Source organism: Ostrea edulis, chromosome 2, assembly GCF_947568905.1.
Source record: "Ostrea edulis chromosome 2, xbOstEdul1.1, whole genome shotgun sequence".
NCBI classification, from domain to species: Eukaryota; Metazoa; Mollusca; class Bivalvia; order Ostreida; family Ostreidae; genus Ostrea; species Ostrea edulis.
In genome coordinates, this window is record NC_079165.1 from 56,066,353 (window position 1) to 56,083,839 (window position 17,487).

The 17,487-nt window shown below is 34.4% G+C and overlaps 1 protein-coding gene and 2 long non-coding RNA genes across 5 annotated transcripts in view; 2 read left to right on the forward strand and 1 right to left on the reverse strand.

Moving 5' to 3' along the window:
* LOC125679218 (lymphoid-specific helicase-like) overlaps positions 1–17,487 on the forward strand; it is a 67,858-nt gene that overhangs the window by 10,620 nt on the left and 39,751 nt on the right. For 2 of the 3 annotated variants that reach the window (XM_048918258.2, XM_048918259.2), the window contains exons 2-5: positions 2,776–2,926; positions 10,779–10,973; positions 11,360–11,527; positions 15,844–15,955. In XM_048918258.2, the coding sequence (XP_048774215.2) occupies positions 2,776–2,926; positions 10,779–10,973; positions 11,360–11,527; positions 15,844–15,955 (626 nt within the window). Of the gene's footprint in view, positions 1–2,775; positions 2,927–10,778; positions 10,974–11,359; positions 11,528–15,841; positions 15,956–17,487 lie in introns of those variants that run through there. The other variant, XM_048918260.2, reaches the window with a different exon arrangement.
* On the forward strand, positions 3,879–6,983 carry LOC125679232 (uncharacterized). Its single transcript, XR_007371754.2, has 2 exons — positions 3,879–4,477; positions 6,234–6,983. It is a non-coding gene; the product is annotated as an uncharacterized LOC125679232 (long non-coding RNA).
* LOC125679228 (uncharacterized) lies at positions 13,587–15,823 on the reverse strand. The gene is made up of 2 exons (XR_007371749.2): positions 14,285–15,823; positions 13,587–13,833 (listed from the first exon to the last, which is right to left on the reverse strand). It is a non-coding gene; the product is annotated as an uncharacterized LOC125679228 (long non-coding RNA).

The window sequence follows — 17,487 nt, forward strand, 5'->3', positions numbered from 1 at the left end:
CAAACAAAATGGTGGGAGATGTGAAGGATGGTAACAACAACATTCAAATAAAGGAGTGTATCTCTGATATCATTGATACATTGAGATTATAGATAAATTCCATGACTTGATATATTGATATTCTGATTTATTCAACTGTACGTGAACAAATGAGACAAAGAATTCAAATGTTGTTTCCAATCATTTAATGATTCTGTTATGTATTATGAGGGGAAACACTTACATGTCAATTCCGATTATAATCGATTATTAATCGATTACATGTGTCCGATTATTGCCGATAATCGATTATGGTTTTTGGTCCGATTGCCCATCACTAGTTTAAAACCAATTTCGAACACTGTTAACATCTGCCACATTATGTCAGATATACATGGAATTTTTATTTGTCGGAATGGCTAGAGTAACTATAACTGTGTATAAGATTTTCAGTAGATCCACCTGTGAGATCCCACAATAACAAGCATGGTGGTGCAGACAAAGAATTTTTCATGCTTTATATATTTAATGAAAAACACCTTTATTAGACATGCACAAGCACAAAGTCATTACTCTTTTTTTAAAAAGGGGGCAAGTGTAAACAACATTGGAGACAAATACACTGAGCTTATTACAGGTTATTCATAGAAATATTTTGCACCAATACGAAGATCCTATACCTAACCCCTTCCTGAAAATGTCGGAGTGAATAATTTATAAAAGCTCAGAGAGCTACATTATTGCAGGTGATCTGGGCATGTGCTTTATTTATCAAATTTGAAAATGTATGGTTAAGTTTGCAGCAAATCTTGACAAATAAGATATGTATAGCTTACATATGTAGGCCTGACAATTTACTATTATTGACACCACTTTTGATGTCTTGTACCTATTTCGATTGCACAGTGAACGACAATTTAATCTTGTCGCCCTTGTTTCTAATTCATCCACTGAATTGATCTATAAACCCAGAGACATGCGAAAACACTACCAGTGATTTCAAAACCATGGAACATGAACTCTTTTTCAGGGAATAAAAAAAACAACTTGATTTTTTGCAGGCGAGGGTAAACAAACATTTCGTTATGACCTCATTGAATAATTATTTATCACTCCAACATATCCTATCTATGTTAATTTGATTATTTCAGTAGGAAATGTGATATTTATAAGAATTGTGTTAAGCTTGATGAATATCAAATATTAGAAAGTAAAGTCCAACTCTGTATTACTGAATCGTTTGTTTATTTTTAATACTACTACTAGCGAAGATCGTACCTTATCTTATCCTATTAGTAAGTCGTTCCGAATAACATAAACTATCCGATATATGACTCTTTTTTTCCATGTTTGTGAGAAAATGGCGGCTTCACAACTGTCTCTAGATCTCTCAAAGTATTTTAGTGAGGTAAACGCTCAGAAAGAAGATGATAAAAGAAAAGGCAATGTTGAAAATAAAAATAAATCCAAATTAAAAAGAAAACATGAGATTCAGGTGGTGTGACAATCCTAATTTTCAGGTTTAATTGACACCGACAGCAGTATGATATATGCCATGTGTCAGAAATTCATGCAGCGCTACATCCGCTACCGCTGGTAATTTGTATTTTCTTACCGGTAATATAATTTTCAAAATTCCTCGCATCCATGAATATTTTATAGAGTTATTGAATAAGAACTGATTTGTTACACTTCTAAAACTTTTTTTAATTGAAATTTATACATTGAGTATTTGAATCAAATACATGAATCAAAACTTTGCCTCATGTTTCATCCCTAGTTTGTTCTGTTGCGGTAGAAAGATCTGTTTTCCTACAATGACCATTGTAATTTTCTTATCTGTAACTGTCAATGACATTTTTCATCAATTTCATTCAACTACAATAATGCAACTTGTATGGCAATAATTCCCAGGTATAACCTCTTACACTGGGGGAAAAGGGAAAACTTGAATCGGGGAAAATTATTCTAAAGAAGTGAAAACTTAGCTATTTACCGATTGAAAGAGAGCTAATTAAAATTACTGGTTGATAGGCGTATTAGAGTCTAAACATTTTCGGACAACTAAGTTTTTCATTAGGACAAGTGAAAGTTTGAGCTTTCGGGCAAGTGAGATAAAAAGTTAATGTCTATACCTGCTAAACATTGTATCTTATGACCAACGTCAGTGATTTGTCCAAGCAATGTTTGTTGACGCACTAGACTAAGTAATCATGGGAAAAAATATTGATTTGAGAATAATATGAAAAAAGAACAGTGCTTTACTATTTTCAATTTAGCTTGTAGGTTTTCATTTTAGCGTGTGTATTTTATATCCATTGGCGAAAATCAGCTTGCGGTAGAAAAAAATAATTTCAACCCCATGCTAATTAATTATGTGTGCTAAAATAAAACATTGTATCAGTAACTACTATATTCCTGAATTTCATCAAGTACCCAGTCATATTGAACACACTTAGTGTGAGATAAATAGTCTGACACAGCGTACATTTTGTTGATGTTGATAACAGTGAAGCTAAATATGACATCATAATGCACTGTTTACATCAACTGCATTATGTTTCCCGTAATAAATGAACAGGTGATCAAAGGTCTAAAGTGGTGTTGCAATGTGTTACAATGTTTTGACAGCAATCCATACATGTCTAGATAACTTGATAATCTTTTGATTCTATGTGCTGGTTATGGATAAATCTAAACTAAAAGTGTACTCTGACTGTAGTACCAAACTGAATTTAAGAGCACTTTACTCATACCTTTCCTAGTATTGAATAGATCTGTTGTTGTTTTTTGTAGGACTGAGGTTCTGAGAACTCTTTCCCCTCAGATTCCAAATGTTGAAGCTGCAGTACCAAAGGAGGCTGCTAAAAGTAGGAATGTTGAGCATTCAGCAGAGACTGCTGCAAAGAATTCAGCAAAGGGTCAAATTGATGTGACACAACATTTGGTAAGATACATGAAATATGGTATATAAGTTTTATGTACAATGTATTGAGGAAGAGATCAAGTGAAACTTGATTAGAGGAAAGTGGAGGAGATGCAAGTATCTTTGCATCATAGCTTTGATTTAATTATGCCTGCTGCAAATGAAGTTTAGCCAAAGGTTCAAGTGAGCTTTTGTCAGGTGTGTGTTGTTGTCATCCTCAACTTTTCACTTATTATACGTTCTTATTTAGACATGATAATGTTTGTGCGTCTGTCTGTTTGGGGTTTTCTGTCTCTGTCACATATCAATCTGAAGCTTGCTGTGTAGCTTCTTTGTGGGTCATTCTAGATCATGTTGCAATTCGGGGGGGGGGGGGGGGCTCTGTGGTGAAGTGGTTAGAGCATCGTGCTCAAAATCACATGACCTCTGGTCGGCACGGGTTTGAATCCTGCTCGCGCCAGTAAGTGAGAAAGTTTCCCAGTTTACTTTCGGAAGGTTGGTGGTCTCTTCCCAGGTATATTGTATTTGGGTTCTCTCTTCCACCAATAAAAACTGGGTGCCACCAGATAACTGAAAAAATTGTTGAGTGTGGCGAAAAACAGCAAAAAATCATTCAATCAATTGAACCATTTCCACCCCACACAGGAGTTATGCCCCTTTATTTGAAAATTAATGTTATGTGTAGGATACATAATTTGTTCGGCTAACTTCCCACAATTTTTAAATGAGGACCTTCTTGGTTTACAGATTGTAATGGGTATTGAAGATGTGCATGTGGCAAGGATTTTGATTTTATAAATTTTTCGGAGAAAATTACATTTTGTTGAACTTGCATGTAGTTAGTTTTGAGGAAATTGCATAGAGAGTACATGATATGTCTATCTAACTCCTCCCACAGTTTTCAAGTGAGGACCTTCTTATTTTACAGAATGTTTGTATGCGTACTGAATATGTGCATGTGGCAAGGATTTTGATTTTCTTACAATTTTGAGAAAATTACAGGTTGTTGAACTTTATATCTGATATAATAGATTTTGCACAAACTCCTGCAAAAGTGCAATTTATTGTTGCATGAAAAGAATTCAAATTCTAAGTAAGATTCAGACCTATGATCCACAAAGAACATGACCCACAATATGCCATTTTTGGTCTACCAAATTTGGAAAAATTAAAGAACACTTTAGAATAAATCTAAGATTATATTTTTTATCCATAACATGAGCCAAGTTGTATTGCGCAATCGTTTCCTCACACCGGATGTTTAAAGCACTCAAGTAAATGCCCAAACCTACCGCAGTTTCACGTTTTCCGGGAAAATCGCATAAATTTGCCAACTTCAGTCTATAAATTCACATGGGCCGCACTACTCACGACTCAATTTTGTAAACTAAAATTAAAATGCAAAGTTCGATTAACACTTTCCATCAAAAAAATTAACTCGTAAGCAATGCGGCCATGTCGAAAAAAAAAAAATAATGATAACAAAAGTGTCGTCTGGAAACGTCAGATTCCAAGGAAGTCAATACATACACCTAACACAGTTGATACGACTCAAAAAGAAACAGCAAAGAGGTGAGTTTTTATGATCTTATATATTTTTTAAACTAAAAAATCAATATCTAAACGAGTAAATATGAGAGTCATGGCCTATGGTAAAAAGGTACAGGGGGGGGTAACCTATCGTGTATGTTTGATTCCGAAGTCCGTTCCGATGGCTTTAAAAGTACTGATTTCCCTACCTTTTGTTACTTTAAAAATGATATTGTTCGAAACAGAATGAATGTTCGAATCAAACGTACAGTACAAACTTATTCGGCCATACGGAATACCCTAGTTAGAATAATCTAACTGTGTCTCGGGACAGGCCCTCACCACAGTCGGTGCCGTAGGACATTATCATTTTAACGATAGAACATTCTCTCTAGGAATACCCCAGTAAACATTTCAATTATACAGGCCCAGCATGTACACATGTATTACGCATGGAGATGTGCAATATATATTCAGACAGTATGATCTATCGTATGAATTTGTCCATTGGTTCTCATAATTTTTACAAATTATGTACGTTTAATTAATATAGGCTACAGTTCAAAGTTTCTTATAAAATATGAAGTCTGTCAATTATAACTGTAAAGTTGTAGCAACGTGTTACATTAACAAATGTCCGAATATTACGGCAATGTCAAATACGGCTGTAAGCTCTATCTATTTCACATTTGTACTTGAGAATTTGAACGCACAATATTCATACATCGAACGGAGATGAAACAATTATCGTTTTGTTTTCAACTTCAACTATTTAAGTTCGTAAATTCATAAGTCCCTTGTATATACGTGGAAAGAAACCTACAAAAACACACAGAAAGTTTGTTTTTAATGAAGTAGGTCAATTTAAATACATATCAAAATATATCTTGTTAAATAATATTTGACATAACTTGTGTTGAAATGTAGAGTATTCTCTTAATTATATTTACTTTTTTTCGATTGAAGGGCAATAACTCTAAATGGAAAACATAGTTTACTAGTGGAGGATCCTAGTTTTTTTTCTTTCGTTTTGTTTTTTATATTTACACGAAAATCAAACGCTTTAATTTATTTTAGAATTTTTATTTTGTGCTATAGACAAAATTGATATTGAAAAGATATGTTTTAAATATTAGGGGGAAAAAAACAATCTATAAAGGTGAAACGGCAAACCCCCACCCCCCGAAAATGTATATACAATACTACTGATAATTTTTCTATTATTTATATTATTTCATGTATGGAGATGTGCATGGTTTTTGCACCAGTTTTCTTTTTGGATTAGGAAAATGTTTACTTTTTCCTTAAAAAAGGACTTTGGAAGGGTCCATTAAACAGACCCAGGTTGGGAGATTTCAGGCTCTCATGGACTTAATTTCCGTGGAAACGAGGGGGTTATTTATATTCGGTCTTTCGTACCCCGGGATAGGAAAGACTGAATATAAATAACTTCCTCGTTTCCACAGAAATTTACATGGACTACATAATAGAAATAAATTAACCATGTAATATACATTGTTGTAAACCCCATACCCCCTCTATATGTCACACTGACATTAATCAACAAAACATTTGAAGATACACATTTTCAGTTTATTAGTGGGAAAAAAAATAATTCCAAGTTTTTGAATACAATTTATTAATTGATTCACCAAGCATTAATTAACAAGTTAATTGATTTATAATTAGATTTTAGGAAAAATAACCTAGGCTAATGGGTTTTAACATGAAGATAAGATTTTCATCCAACCCAAATTGTATATTTTAATTAAATATGTATATGACATAAATATTTCAGATATGCCAAGGAGTGGTCCCTAATTCTTTCTCTGTTTCAACTGTCCATGGAGAGTAAAACCAAAACACAGATCCAGGATTTCAAAGAAATATAGGTCGGTGATCACCACTCTGATAGGGAGGGCACCATCTGATCATGATTTTCTGTGTAATATATGCCAGAGTGTGTGTGTTGCTCCCATATTAAACAGAAGAATATCAAGTCGGTTAGGCAACAGATTCAAGACAGTCCAGCACCACCACCAGCAGCAGCAGTTCTTCCAATTAGTCCCCCTTCTGTATCACTCCCATCCCCATGTACATCAAGAGGGCACACTTCATGCTGTATCTGCAAGTGACCAGGTCCAAAGTTAGTTGTAGTCCCAGTAGGAGTAAGGCATGAAATCTTCATTTCAAAAGAGGCCATCATTCCTGCCGGGGCTCGCTTCTGTACAAATCACCTACAACAAGACATAGAAGAACTTGAACCTATTGCTGACAACACCATGTTCAACAAAACAGGAGTGACATAATTAATCAAACAAGTTTTTGAGAGCTGAAGTTTTGAGAAAAGAGAAAATAAGGTTGGATTTTGACAACAGTGAAAGTCTAAAAGTGAGCATCAGAATCTCCTGAGAACCCCTAAAGCTGCTTTTGAGGACTTGCTGAGATATGTAAACCTGTAGAATATGGAAACTTGTGCTAGATAAAAGCTTTATAACCTTTCTACCAGTGATGTATTTGTTGACAATAAAAAGGGTATTTGATTTTAGCAGAATAATTACTTATTATGAACTACTAGTATTATCATTATGATACTTAACTGGCAAATAACAAACAACAAACATGATTTGTAAATGTTATTTCCTGTATAGATCTACATGATACTTCTATTTTGGGAACATTATGAAAATAGGCCAATTTAGATTATTTCTCATTCTGTGGCATTTACAAGCATGTATACATTACATGTAAATGCAATATAATCCAAACAATTTAAAACTACAGTGCCTTAGGATATATTCTATTTCAAATATGTATCTAGATGTAATTCTATTCAAATCTATATTAATGCCTGGAAGATTTTTAGATCACAGCTCATGAATTACGTTCTGTCAGTCAATAATGTATTGCACAAACATTTAAAAAAATTGTTGGTTAAAAGACCTCAGTATCTTTACATGATTAATACGTATAGGAATATACAATTATTGATCAAGATAAATACAGTAAAATTTATACAGTATCATTTCTCAAATCGTATTTTCAGAGTCAATAATATACTGACTCTGATCCCCTATATCGGTGTTGTGTTGTTATTATTCACGCTATGAAATCTACATGTACATGTAACAAAAAGATCATTTGATACTTACTATTAGGTGTCTACAGTAATTTTCCTTTAATCAGGTTTCACAGGAAATGCTCGTTGAACGTGTAATTCCGAGTAAATTCGAATTGAACATGTTTTGACGAGACGCGGTGTCAACTTATTTCGTTACCATTGATATCGATACTCGGTCGTTTTAATACCAAAAAAAAAAAAAAAATTAAAAAACTATGGAATATGACATGAAACAGAATTGTTCCAATGATTCACTTCTTTCACCATGTAAATAGACTACATACTATATTTATTCTTCTTATTTCAGTATTTTAAAATTCAAGTAAAAATAATTTAAAAGTAAAGTTGAACAATCACGGCTTTGAACATCATTTCCAAAATATTTCTTATTTCTATTTCCCAAATTTGGTCAAAAATGCTTATTATGATCATTGAATAAGCCATTCTAGCTATTTGAGTGCATATAACTTGATATATTCAGAGATTTATAGGTTCATGTACATTGTACATGGTCATTGGAGGTTTATTGTTGTGACGTGTATCCCGAAATGTAAATTTTTTAACATTAAACACCACAATATTCAACGTCATATTAACAAAAAAGTATAGAATATATGAAAAAAAGAAAAACATTTCTAGAAAGCCTATATCCCGAAGATTATTATATACAGAAATTATCAATATCCCAGGCTAGGCCATTTTTCATGGTTCGTGGGTCATGTTCTTTATAGATTAACCCATATATCAAATAAGCTACCCTTAATCAGGGTTCGAAATTAACTTTCTCAAGCACTAGTCCGTACGGACTAGTCACTAGTCACTATTGATGTTCACTAGTCTACAAAGCATTTCACTAGTCCGTCCAGTATGAAAGGTGAATATAACAAACAGTGATCAATCTCATAAACAAGTATATCATATTAAATGATCTTCAGTTTATTCAATAGTATTTAATGAAATCCAAACACATCACAAATGCAAGCAGTTCAGTTTCTGACACCTACAGAAGAAAAAGACCACCATACTTTAATTTAATTTAATTAGAGTTTATCCTTTTATAAACGTCCATAAGTGCGTTCGAGATCGACGTTCCTGTTCTTTTCGTGCTCAGTTCTTAGAATCACTGGAGTTTGAAATTTTATCAATAATGACCAAGCCATGAGCTATAGTGTTTCGAACTCCTGTGTTAGAGTCGTGAATGACGAGAACATGTGCGCACAAACGTGCTTGTTCTTAGATCACACTACTTGCAGTTCTTGCACCTTGAACCCTTTCTTGTGATGCGTACTTGGAGTTCGGAATCGGCAGGAATTTGTTCTCGTTCGAAGAACGACGGTCTCGAACGCACTCCATGTGTTTGGAAGATCAGGATGTCATAGTCACGCAAACACTTAACCCTGCAGGTAATCGACCATAAGTTCAAACATGTAAGAGACTCAGACAAATCTTGCTAAAATCTTAACCAATTCAAGATTGATTTCCGGATTTTCACTAGTCTGTACAGACTAGTGCTATAGAGAGTTTACTAGTCCGACACGTTTTTCACTAGTCTCAGACTTTCGGACATGAGGTAATTTCGAACCCTGCTTAATAGATATGAAAATTTAAAAGTAATATTCTGTAAATTCCTTATTTTACGCAAGTACTTAATATCACAAAATGACGCATAGATGTAAAATCGCAAGAACATGATTCGCTAGTGTTATGTTGGTGAGGAGTTTTTACATGCAATTTAGCAATATGAAAATAAAAGTGAATGATTTTATTTTGCAAGTGATTCTTCTTGTGAAAGGACTTGATGATAAATTCCTCAAGTATATTTAGGAATTTGCAGTTTTGCTGACCTCAAATGTTACAAAACAAAGTATGTCACAGCTTGATGATGCAGTGATTTTTCAACATTTTTCAAAAGGGTCCTGTACCTTTCTAATTGGGGAAAAAATTGTCAACATTTTGATCAAATTGGGAAAACCTAGTCATTATTGTAAATATGCTATTAAAATATGTATCAAACAAGAAATCAAACACAAATTAATGTCATTCTTCTTTTATTTTACATATTTAACTTTCTTTTCTTGAAGCTCTTACAATTTTCGACTATTCTTTCTAAATCATCTAGAATTGATGTGTCTTTGTTATACCGTATATAAACTATTCTCATTTAACTTATTCTTTAATAAATAAATTTTTTGCCAGTTTTTATTATTGGGAAAAGTGCAAGTTAAATTGGGAAAAAATAGGTAATTTTTGGGAGGGGAAAGGGCCGATATTCGGACCTAAAATGGGTCTTAAAAAATCACTGATGGCTGATACTACCTTAAGTTAAAGTTCTACAACTCCTGGCATCTTTAGCTATGTTTCCTAATCAATGTCACAAAATTGAACATCTTTTATATCTTGACGTATAGGAAAAATCTTCAAAAATATCTTTAGAAGTCCTTTTATGTGATGCAATAGTGTATGATTTTATGACCTTGACCTGAAAGTATGACCAACTATTGATAAAATTCTGACCTATACAATATGTCCTGAATGATTTAAGGTTGATCCTTCATGTCTTGTATATAAATTTCTTATGGCAAGAACTTTCATTTCATATCATGTCCTTTGACCTTGTTAGTTTGACCTGCTTTTCTGAAAAGATAACTTTTTAAGTATATCCAGAACTATGTAAGGTCATATTTTGTATGTAGATTCTTTGTGACACAACCTTGGCTATATCTTTTGAACAAGGGGGGATTGGGATTTGATATCTCTTATGATGATGCTTGATGATCAGACCTTTCATATTGTATCAAAACTATTGACCTAGTGACCTTGGACATTGTTCTACTTTTTGAAAACTTTAATCTTTTGAAGTAGAGGGTAAGGAAAGTTATACTTTCTGGTGAGCTATGTTGTCTTCTGACAATTCTTGTTCAGCATTGGAAATAGGGCCAAATTTCGGCCCTCTGCAGACCCTTAAAAATCCTGTGTATTATTACGGTTTAGAACAAATAATTGTGTTGAAAACGGGCTTTATTATTGTCATTAACCATTATGCCTGTAAAAAAAACTTGTTTATAGACATACCAAAATTCATTCCAATTGTTGTCTCCTATGACCTTTAAAGAAACAGTAAACTATGATGTAAAGCATCACAAGCAATAGTTTCTTTTAGAATAGTTCATGCTTTCAAACCTCATATAAAATTTGTGCAGTGTCATTTTCTTATATTTCAAGGGAGAGAATGGAGACCAGGATGCACAGATAGTGGAAGAAACCTCTGCTACTATGGAAAACAACAATAAAGAGAGTAAAGATAGAGAAGAACAATCCAAGGAAGTGGTGGTTACAAATGAAATGGAAAAAGAGGAGGTGAACTTGGAAAATGAAGCTAAGAAAGAAGAACAAAAGGTTAAACAAGAACAACAAAAGGTAATCCACATTCTGAGTTTGAAATAGCACCTAAACTTGTTTTTGTTTTGTAGGGGGGGATTTGCTATAGAGACTATGTGGTTTGTTCATGTTAACCTGAACTAAACCATCTCAGAATTATAAACATTTATAGAGACTACCACTATGTAACTTTTGTGGATAGCACTTACCAAAATGGTGTACGATAGGGTCTGTAAAATGAATGATAATGTATATTCTAAATACAGAGAGCAAAGGTAACATTTCATTAGTTGACCATTTTTACCTGATGGTAGGCAATATCAGAATTTGTGTTTTCATAAAATATTGTTTTGCTGTTGCAAACAATTTGCTGATGCTATTTCATTATGGTATGTAAATGAATCAAAATCTTTCTGTTTATCCAGATATGGGATCAGTTGGATAGCGAGGACAGAGAGCTACGATACAGCAAGCTCCAGTTCCTTCTGAATAAGAGCACAATGTACACTAAATACTTAATACAAAGGATTGAAAGACAGAAACAAGAAGAAAAGAGAAAGACAGAGCGTCTTGCTAAAAAGTTGGCAAAAAAGGTGTACACCATTGTTTCAAAGTATGGTATATTTACAGGGCTTGCTAAATGATGAATTGATGAGGCTGCATGTAAAATGTCGAATTCAGAGGTGTCTCGAGGACTCTGCATGGCAATGTTACTATATTGAGGATTTCTATCCTCTTTGTACACAGTTGTGACAGATCTTTGGTTTACTAAGCAGAGTTCTTGAAAACATTTTGACTTCCAATTCCCATGGAATTTTTTCATAGGGACCACCAAAAATCTTGTAATTGTAGGTTCTAAGGTTTGTCAGATTTTTTTTTAGTTGACTCGTGTAACGAGCTACACCTCGGCATTGGGCCCGTTCTGTGGATTTACCGCTTAACTACCACATACACGTATCATAGGTGCATGGTGAGGGTCATAGGGTACACTTGTGTGGGGTATTCGCTATCCAGAGAGCTACCACCTATTTACAACATCATGTGGTTTGAAATCTTGAAGACTGTTTGTGCCAATTCAAACTGTATGTTCAAAACTTTTGGAAATTTCATCTAAAAAATTCTAGTTTTTAAAAAAAAAAACCCGCAAACTCGGAAGGTTTAGACTACAGAAGGACACCACATGAAGCGGTAATACTAACACTTTCATGTGTTGTTTCATGTAAACATGGACGAGATCAACATGCTTGCTATTTAAATCAGACGTCTCTGAGACGCCTAAAGTGTGCTTGAAGTAGGCCATCTTCGACATCACTGACTGAGATGACCTAGGCCTTAGTTATTTATTCGATCCATGTTTACTTTTGCAATACTTATATTTTCATTCTCTAAAGCGTTTCTATGCACAAGACAAAATTATTGTAAACTTTAAAGTACAACCGAGGAAATCCGGAAAAAAAGATCGGGTTTTTTTCACTCGCAAAAAGTTGTGATCACTTGTGATTTTTCACTCACAATTTGAATTTTTCACTCGCATTTAGCCAGTATTTCTCCTCAATTTCGTTGTCTGACCCCTAGAAGTTTGACCAACTTTTAATAAAAATCATACCTATTCAATATATCTAAAACTATCTAAGATAGATCTTTTATATCATGCATGTAAATTTCTTATGGCAAGATCTTCCATTTTATATCATGTTATTTGACCTTGTGACCTTGAACCCTGAGTTTGACCTACTTTTAAGAAAACATAATCTATTAAGTATATCAGGAACTATTATAGGTAGGGCTTTCATATTTTGTGTAGAGATTCTTTATGGTGTTTAAACTTTTGACCTTGGAGTTTGACTTCTGTAAGAAAAAACTAATATATTTTAAGGTAAGGCTTTTGTTTCATATTATCTAAGCTAGTGAAAACAACACGTCTTGTCATTTCATCGTTACTTGTTTATCTAAAAACCGTTTACAACAACGTCATAGCACGTCACAATCACTATGACGTCACACACACCCACACAGCAATACATTTCGCGACATTCTCCGGCCACAGAAAGTGCATAGTTAATTAACACAATACATATAATAAATATATTGTCAATGTTCTGCAAGTAATTCGCGACACTGTCCTGGCCAAAAGTTTGTAACAGCTTTTTATCTATCGGAAAACGTCTATAATATATAGCAGTTCATAAATTAAGTTCGAATAAAGTTCTATCCAAGGCATAGTACGTCTCCGTAGTACACACAGTTCATCACAAAGTGAGGTATATCTAAGGAAGCAGGGCTCACACTGGACCAAAATTTTGTGTCGCAACCTGGCGCGCGTGCATCGACTCATACACGTTTACTGTAGATCTATATTTCATGTATATTATTCAAGAGGCATATACAACATATCATATCTCTGATTATTCTTACACAATGTATACAACATAGCTTTGTTTAGCTTTTATCGCTATAATTATTAGGATATTGTGAAAATCGATTGTATTTCAGCAGATTGCTTTTTAGTCAGTCTGATGACATTGCAGCACAATCATGGTTTTATTTCTAAATATTGTTTTTGGCTAAGTTGACTCAATTCTATTTCATACCAGAAAAAAATAGGAGTATTTCATAGCATATAAACTGGCTATATTAAATAAAGACAAGAAATGAGTTTCTAAATGTTTATTAATCATTTTAGTAGTGTAAATGACATATATTACTCATTAAATTTGCAGTCTAGAAAAAGTCACTGATGACAAAGTTACTGAAAATTAATTACTGTAATACATAACACATGATCATAGTTTCACATCACATTTTCACTGAAGAATCCTGTTTTCATCTTGAAATCCAGAATGATAAAGTGGTCCTTTGGTGAATCTCATCATGTAGAGGAGAAGGGACTTCATGAAGTCTGAAATAAATTTCAAATGGCTTAAGATGATGTGAAGTCAAAAGATGACAGAATAGCAATTTCAGAAGAACCTACTGTTTTGCGTTTCCTCATGGCCATTTTCTAAATAGATCAAACTAAAGACCTAAAGAATAATGCAATTTCCCAACATTCCTCTATTTATACACTATACTAACGTCAAATGGATTAGAAAATATAGCTGAACATTCTAGTTTACCTTTCTAGATGAAATCGCTTTTGTACTGTGATGAACCGACAAATTAAATTTTATATATTTTTATTAACACGGAAGTATCTTCCATTGACTAGTTTAGTGTGTGCACAATCACACGCTTTTTATTCCATCTAGTACAAAACAGGTAGCTCCCCAGTAATGACTCGGGTATCTCTATATTTACGATATGTACTGTAGGCAACTGGCACGCGCAAAGTTCATTTCATTCACACCTACCTGCACATAGAGGATCAACCCTTTGTTTTGTGTAAACTGCTAAATAAACAAGACGCCCCTAAGTCTTATTGTTCCCATGCGACAGGGTATCCACATTCTGCACAGGTAAAACAGCCCTGAGGCTGTTTGGATGCCAACAGCTGAAATTCAAAATGGCGCGCGAATACTAAAATACGAAATGTCCGTGTCGCATTTTTTTCTGAAAAATCGCAAAATGCGACAAATGCGATGGGCAGCGCGAGCCCTGGGAAGTTCCAGAGGATAAAGTTTGGTAACTGGTCGCGTTGTGATTTTGTTTGAATTTTTGCTGCACGTACTAATCCATTGTTTCCTGTAATGAGTTTATCTACCATAGCTAACTTCCATTTTGTACGAGGCATTTTATCGTAGAATTGAACTATGTCACCAACCTAAATTTTAGTATCGTTTCCTGAAAATTTATGAAACTCGCGTGATCCTGTGAGGTATTCCATTCTTCATCGTTTTAGAAAATGTTGTAGAACCAATTCTTCTCTCTCCAATTGTTTATTTGCTTCGGTATGCGTGATGTTTGTATTTTCCTGGGAGACTGACACTGATGGTGTAGTTTTCATTCGTCCATATAATAGATGAGATGGCGTTAACGGCTGTAAAGCTTGAATTTCAGATGAAACGTAGGTTAACAGTCTGTCCTTATTAATGGTTTCTATTTCGCTTAAAATAGTTCGGAAGTTTTCTTCGTGTATTTGAGCTTTCCCCAGGACCTTTTTCAGTGTAAATCTTTGTCATTCAGATCAATCTTTCCCACCAGCTGCTATACCAGGGTGCTCCCTTTGGAATTAATTTCTGATTAATTTTGCAGTTTAGAGTTTGCACTATTTTTGCATGTGCAGATACGAATGTTGCGGCATTGTCCAAGTACATCGTTTGAGGGGAATTTTTACTGCTCACAAAACGTCTAAATGCCAGAATAAATGAATCCGTTGGTAGATTGGAACTAGTTCTAATAGCTCGAGTCCACGCACATGTAAAGAGACAAATGTACATTTTCCGTTGACTACCATTGTCCTTTACATATAAGGGTCCTGCAAAGTCTACACCTGTAGTATGAAATGGCAGAGTCCGTTACTCTATCCTGTGGTAGTTGAGGTGGGTCAGGTTTTGAATATGGTTTCCCAATCGTATTTGTTGACTATAATTGTGCGTCTGTGTCCGCCACGGACAACCTTAAGATTCAAACTCATAGTCACGGCACCAAATGTTTCGTATTATCTAAGCTAGTGAAAACAACACGTTTTGTCATTTCATCATTACTTGTTTTTTTAAAAACTGTTTACAACAACGTCGTGGCATGTCACAGTCACTATGATGTCACCCACACCCACACAGCATTACATTTCACAACAGCTTTCATATTTCGTATATGGATTCTTTATGGCAAGGTCTTATTTTAGTTTGGTGTTGACCTTGAACAATGGCAGGGCCAAGGTGGCTCAGATGAGCGATGTGGCCCATGGGCCTCTTGTAGTTATTAGAGCAAAATATTATTAAAGTAACCTACATGGAGTTTTTGTTCTCAGACTCAATTGGAAAGTTCATTGACAAAGAAATCCCTAGTAGAAGAGAGAAGATCTAGCAGGAACAGACAGTCAACCAATAGCTTGCTACCACTGCCACCCGCCACTGCCCAAGGTTAGGCATTTTATGTCACCTGAGTCAATTGGGTGACCTATTGCTATTGGTCTGTGTCTTGTCATTTTGCATTATCAATTGTACATTTTTCCTCTTGATAACTACTATTCTATTTCTTTTTGGATTTGGTAGATTGAAATGAAATGGTTATTTAGAAGGAGCAGATAGCTCTTTATCAGGATCCCAGGGGTAGGGAGTTTTAGTATCAGGGTGATGTCAAAATAGTCCGTGATTAAATGTGTGCATTAGCAATTGAACATTTTTAACTTTTTCTGATAATTACCTTTCCAATTCTTTACAAATATGGTATGAATTGTCTTTGGGACAAAGGGGTTATAAATTTTTACCTTTCCAATTCCTTACAAATATGGTATGAATTGTCTTTGGGACAAGGGGGTTGTAAATGGTAAATTTTAGGATTCTTGCACTCCTTGGTCCTTAGGGGCAGGGCAAAACTGCTTAAAGTTGATCAGTTTTCAAAATTTTTCTCTACATCATCAGATCTGTAAGAAAAACAAAGTGCATAATCATGTAGAGCAAGAGGGCAGTGCCAAACTTGGCATATTTTGTTTATGTGTAAAACATTTAAATACATGTAACTTCTTAACTGCTGTTGATATTGAATTGAAAATTAAGGAGCAGGTAGTCCTTTTCCAAAATTGTAAAACTCATCCCATGGGTAGGAGTTCCAAGGTGGAGGCTAAGATATTGTCTTTATCATTTGAAAGATTTCTTTAATTTTTGCTGATGCCGTATAAAAACTAAATGCATATTAAGGAAAAGCAGACTGGGATGTACCAAATTGTGAATTTCTATATAGTGTTGGTATAACATATTATGTAAAGTCTTTCATAAGTATGGGCACTTTTAGGGGCATTTGTGTTTGAAGACCACATCTTGTTTTATACTGCTGTTAAAGATTAGAATTTTGCTTAGACATGCATAACAGGAAAATTGTTATCAATTTTGCAACCTTTCTGGCTAATGATTCTTTTAACTTGTATACTTTTGGGCCTCTTGTTGTCTTTAGTGCCACACTTGCTACCACTCAAGTCTGATGAATCTTAAATTCACATGAATCTGTTTCACACACTGAACAGATTCAAATTCAGCAATGTATGCACACTTAACCATAGTACTCTAATTTATTACATGATAGATTATGTCTTCCCTTCCCAGAAAGAGGACATTGTTTAAATAATAGTATGAATTCTTCTTCCACTTCTCATACAAAGTTTATCTGGGCCATAACTTTTTAGCTCACCTGAGCCGAAGGCTCAAGTGAGCTTTTCTGATCAACATTTGTCAGCCATCGGCATAAACTTTTCACATTTTCATCTTCTTCTCCAGAACCACTTGGCCAATTTCAATCAAACTTGGCAAAAAGCATCATTGGGTGAAGGGTTTTCAAGATTGTTCTAATGAAAGGTCATGCCCCTTCAAAGGGGAGATAATCACAAAATACAAAAATAGGGTGGGGTCATTTAAAAATCTTCTCAAGAAGCACTGGGCCAGAAAAGCGTAGAATTACG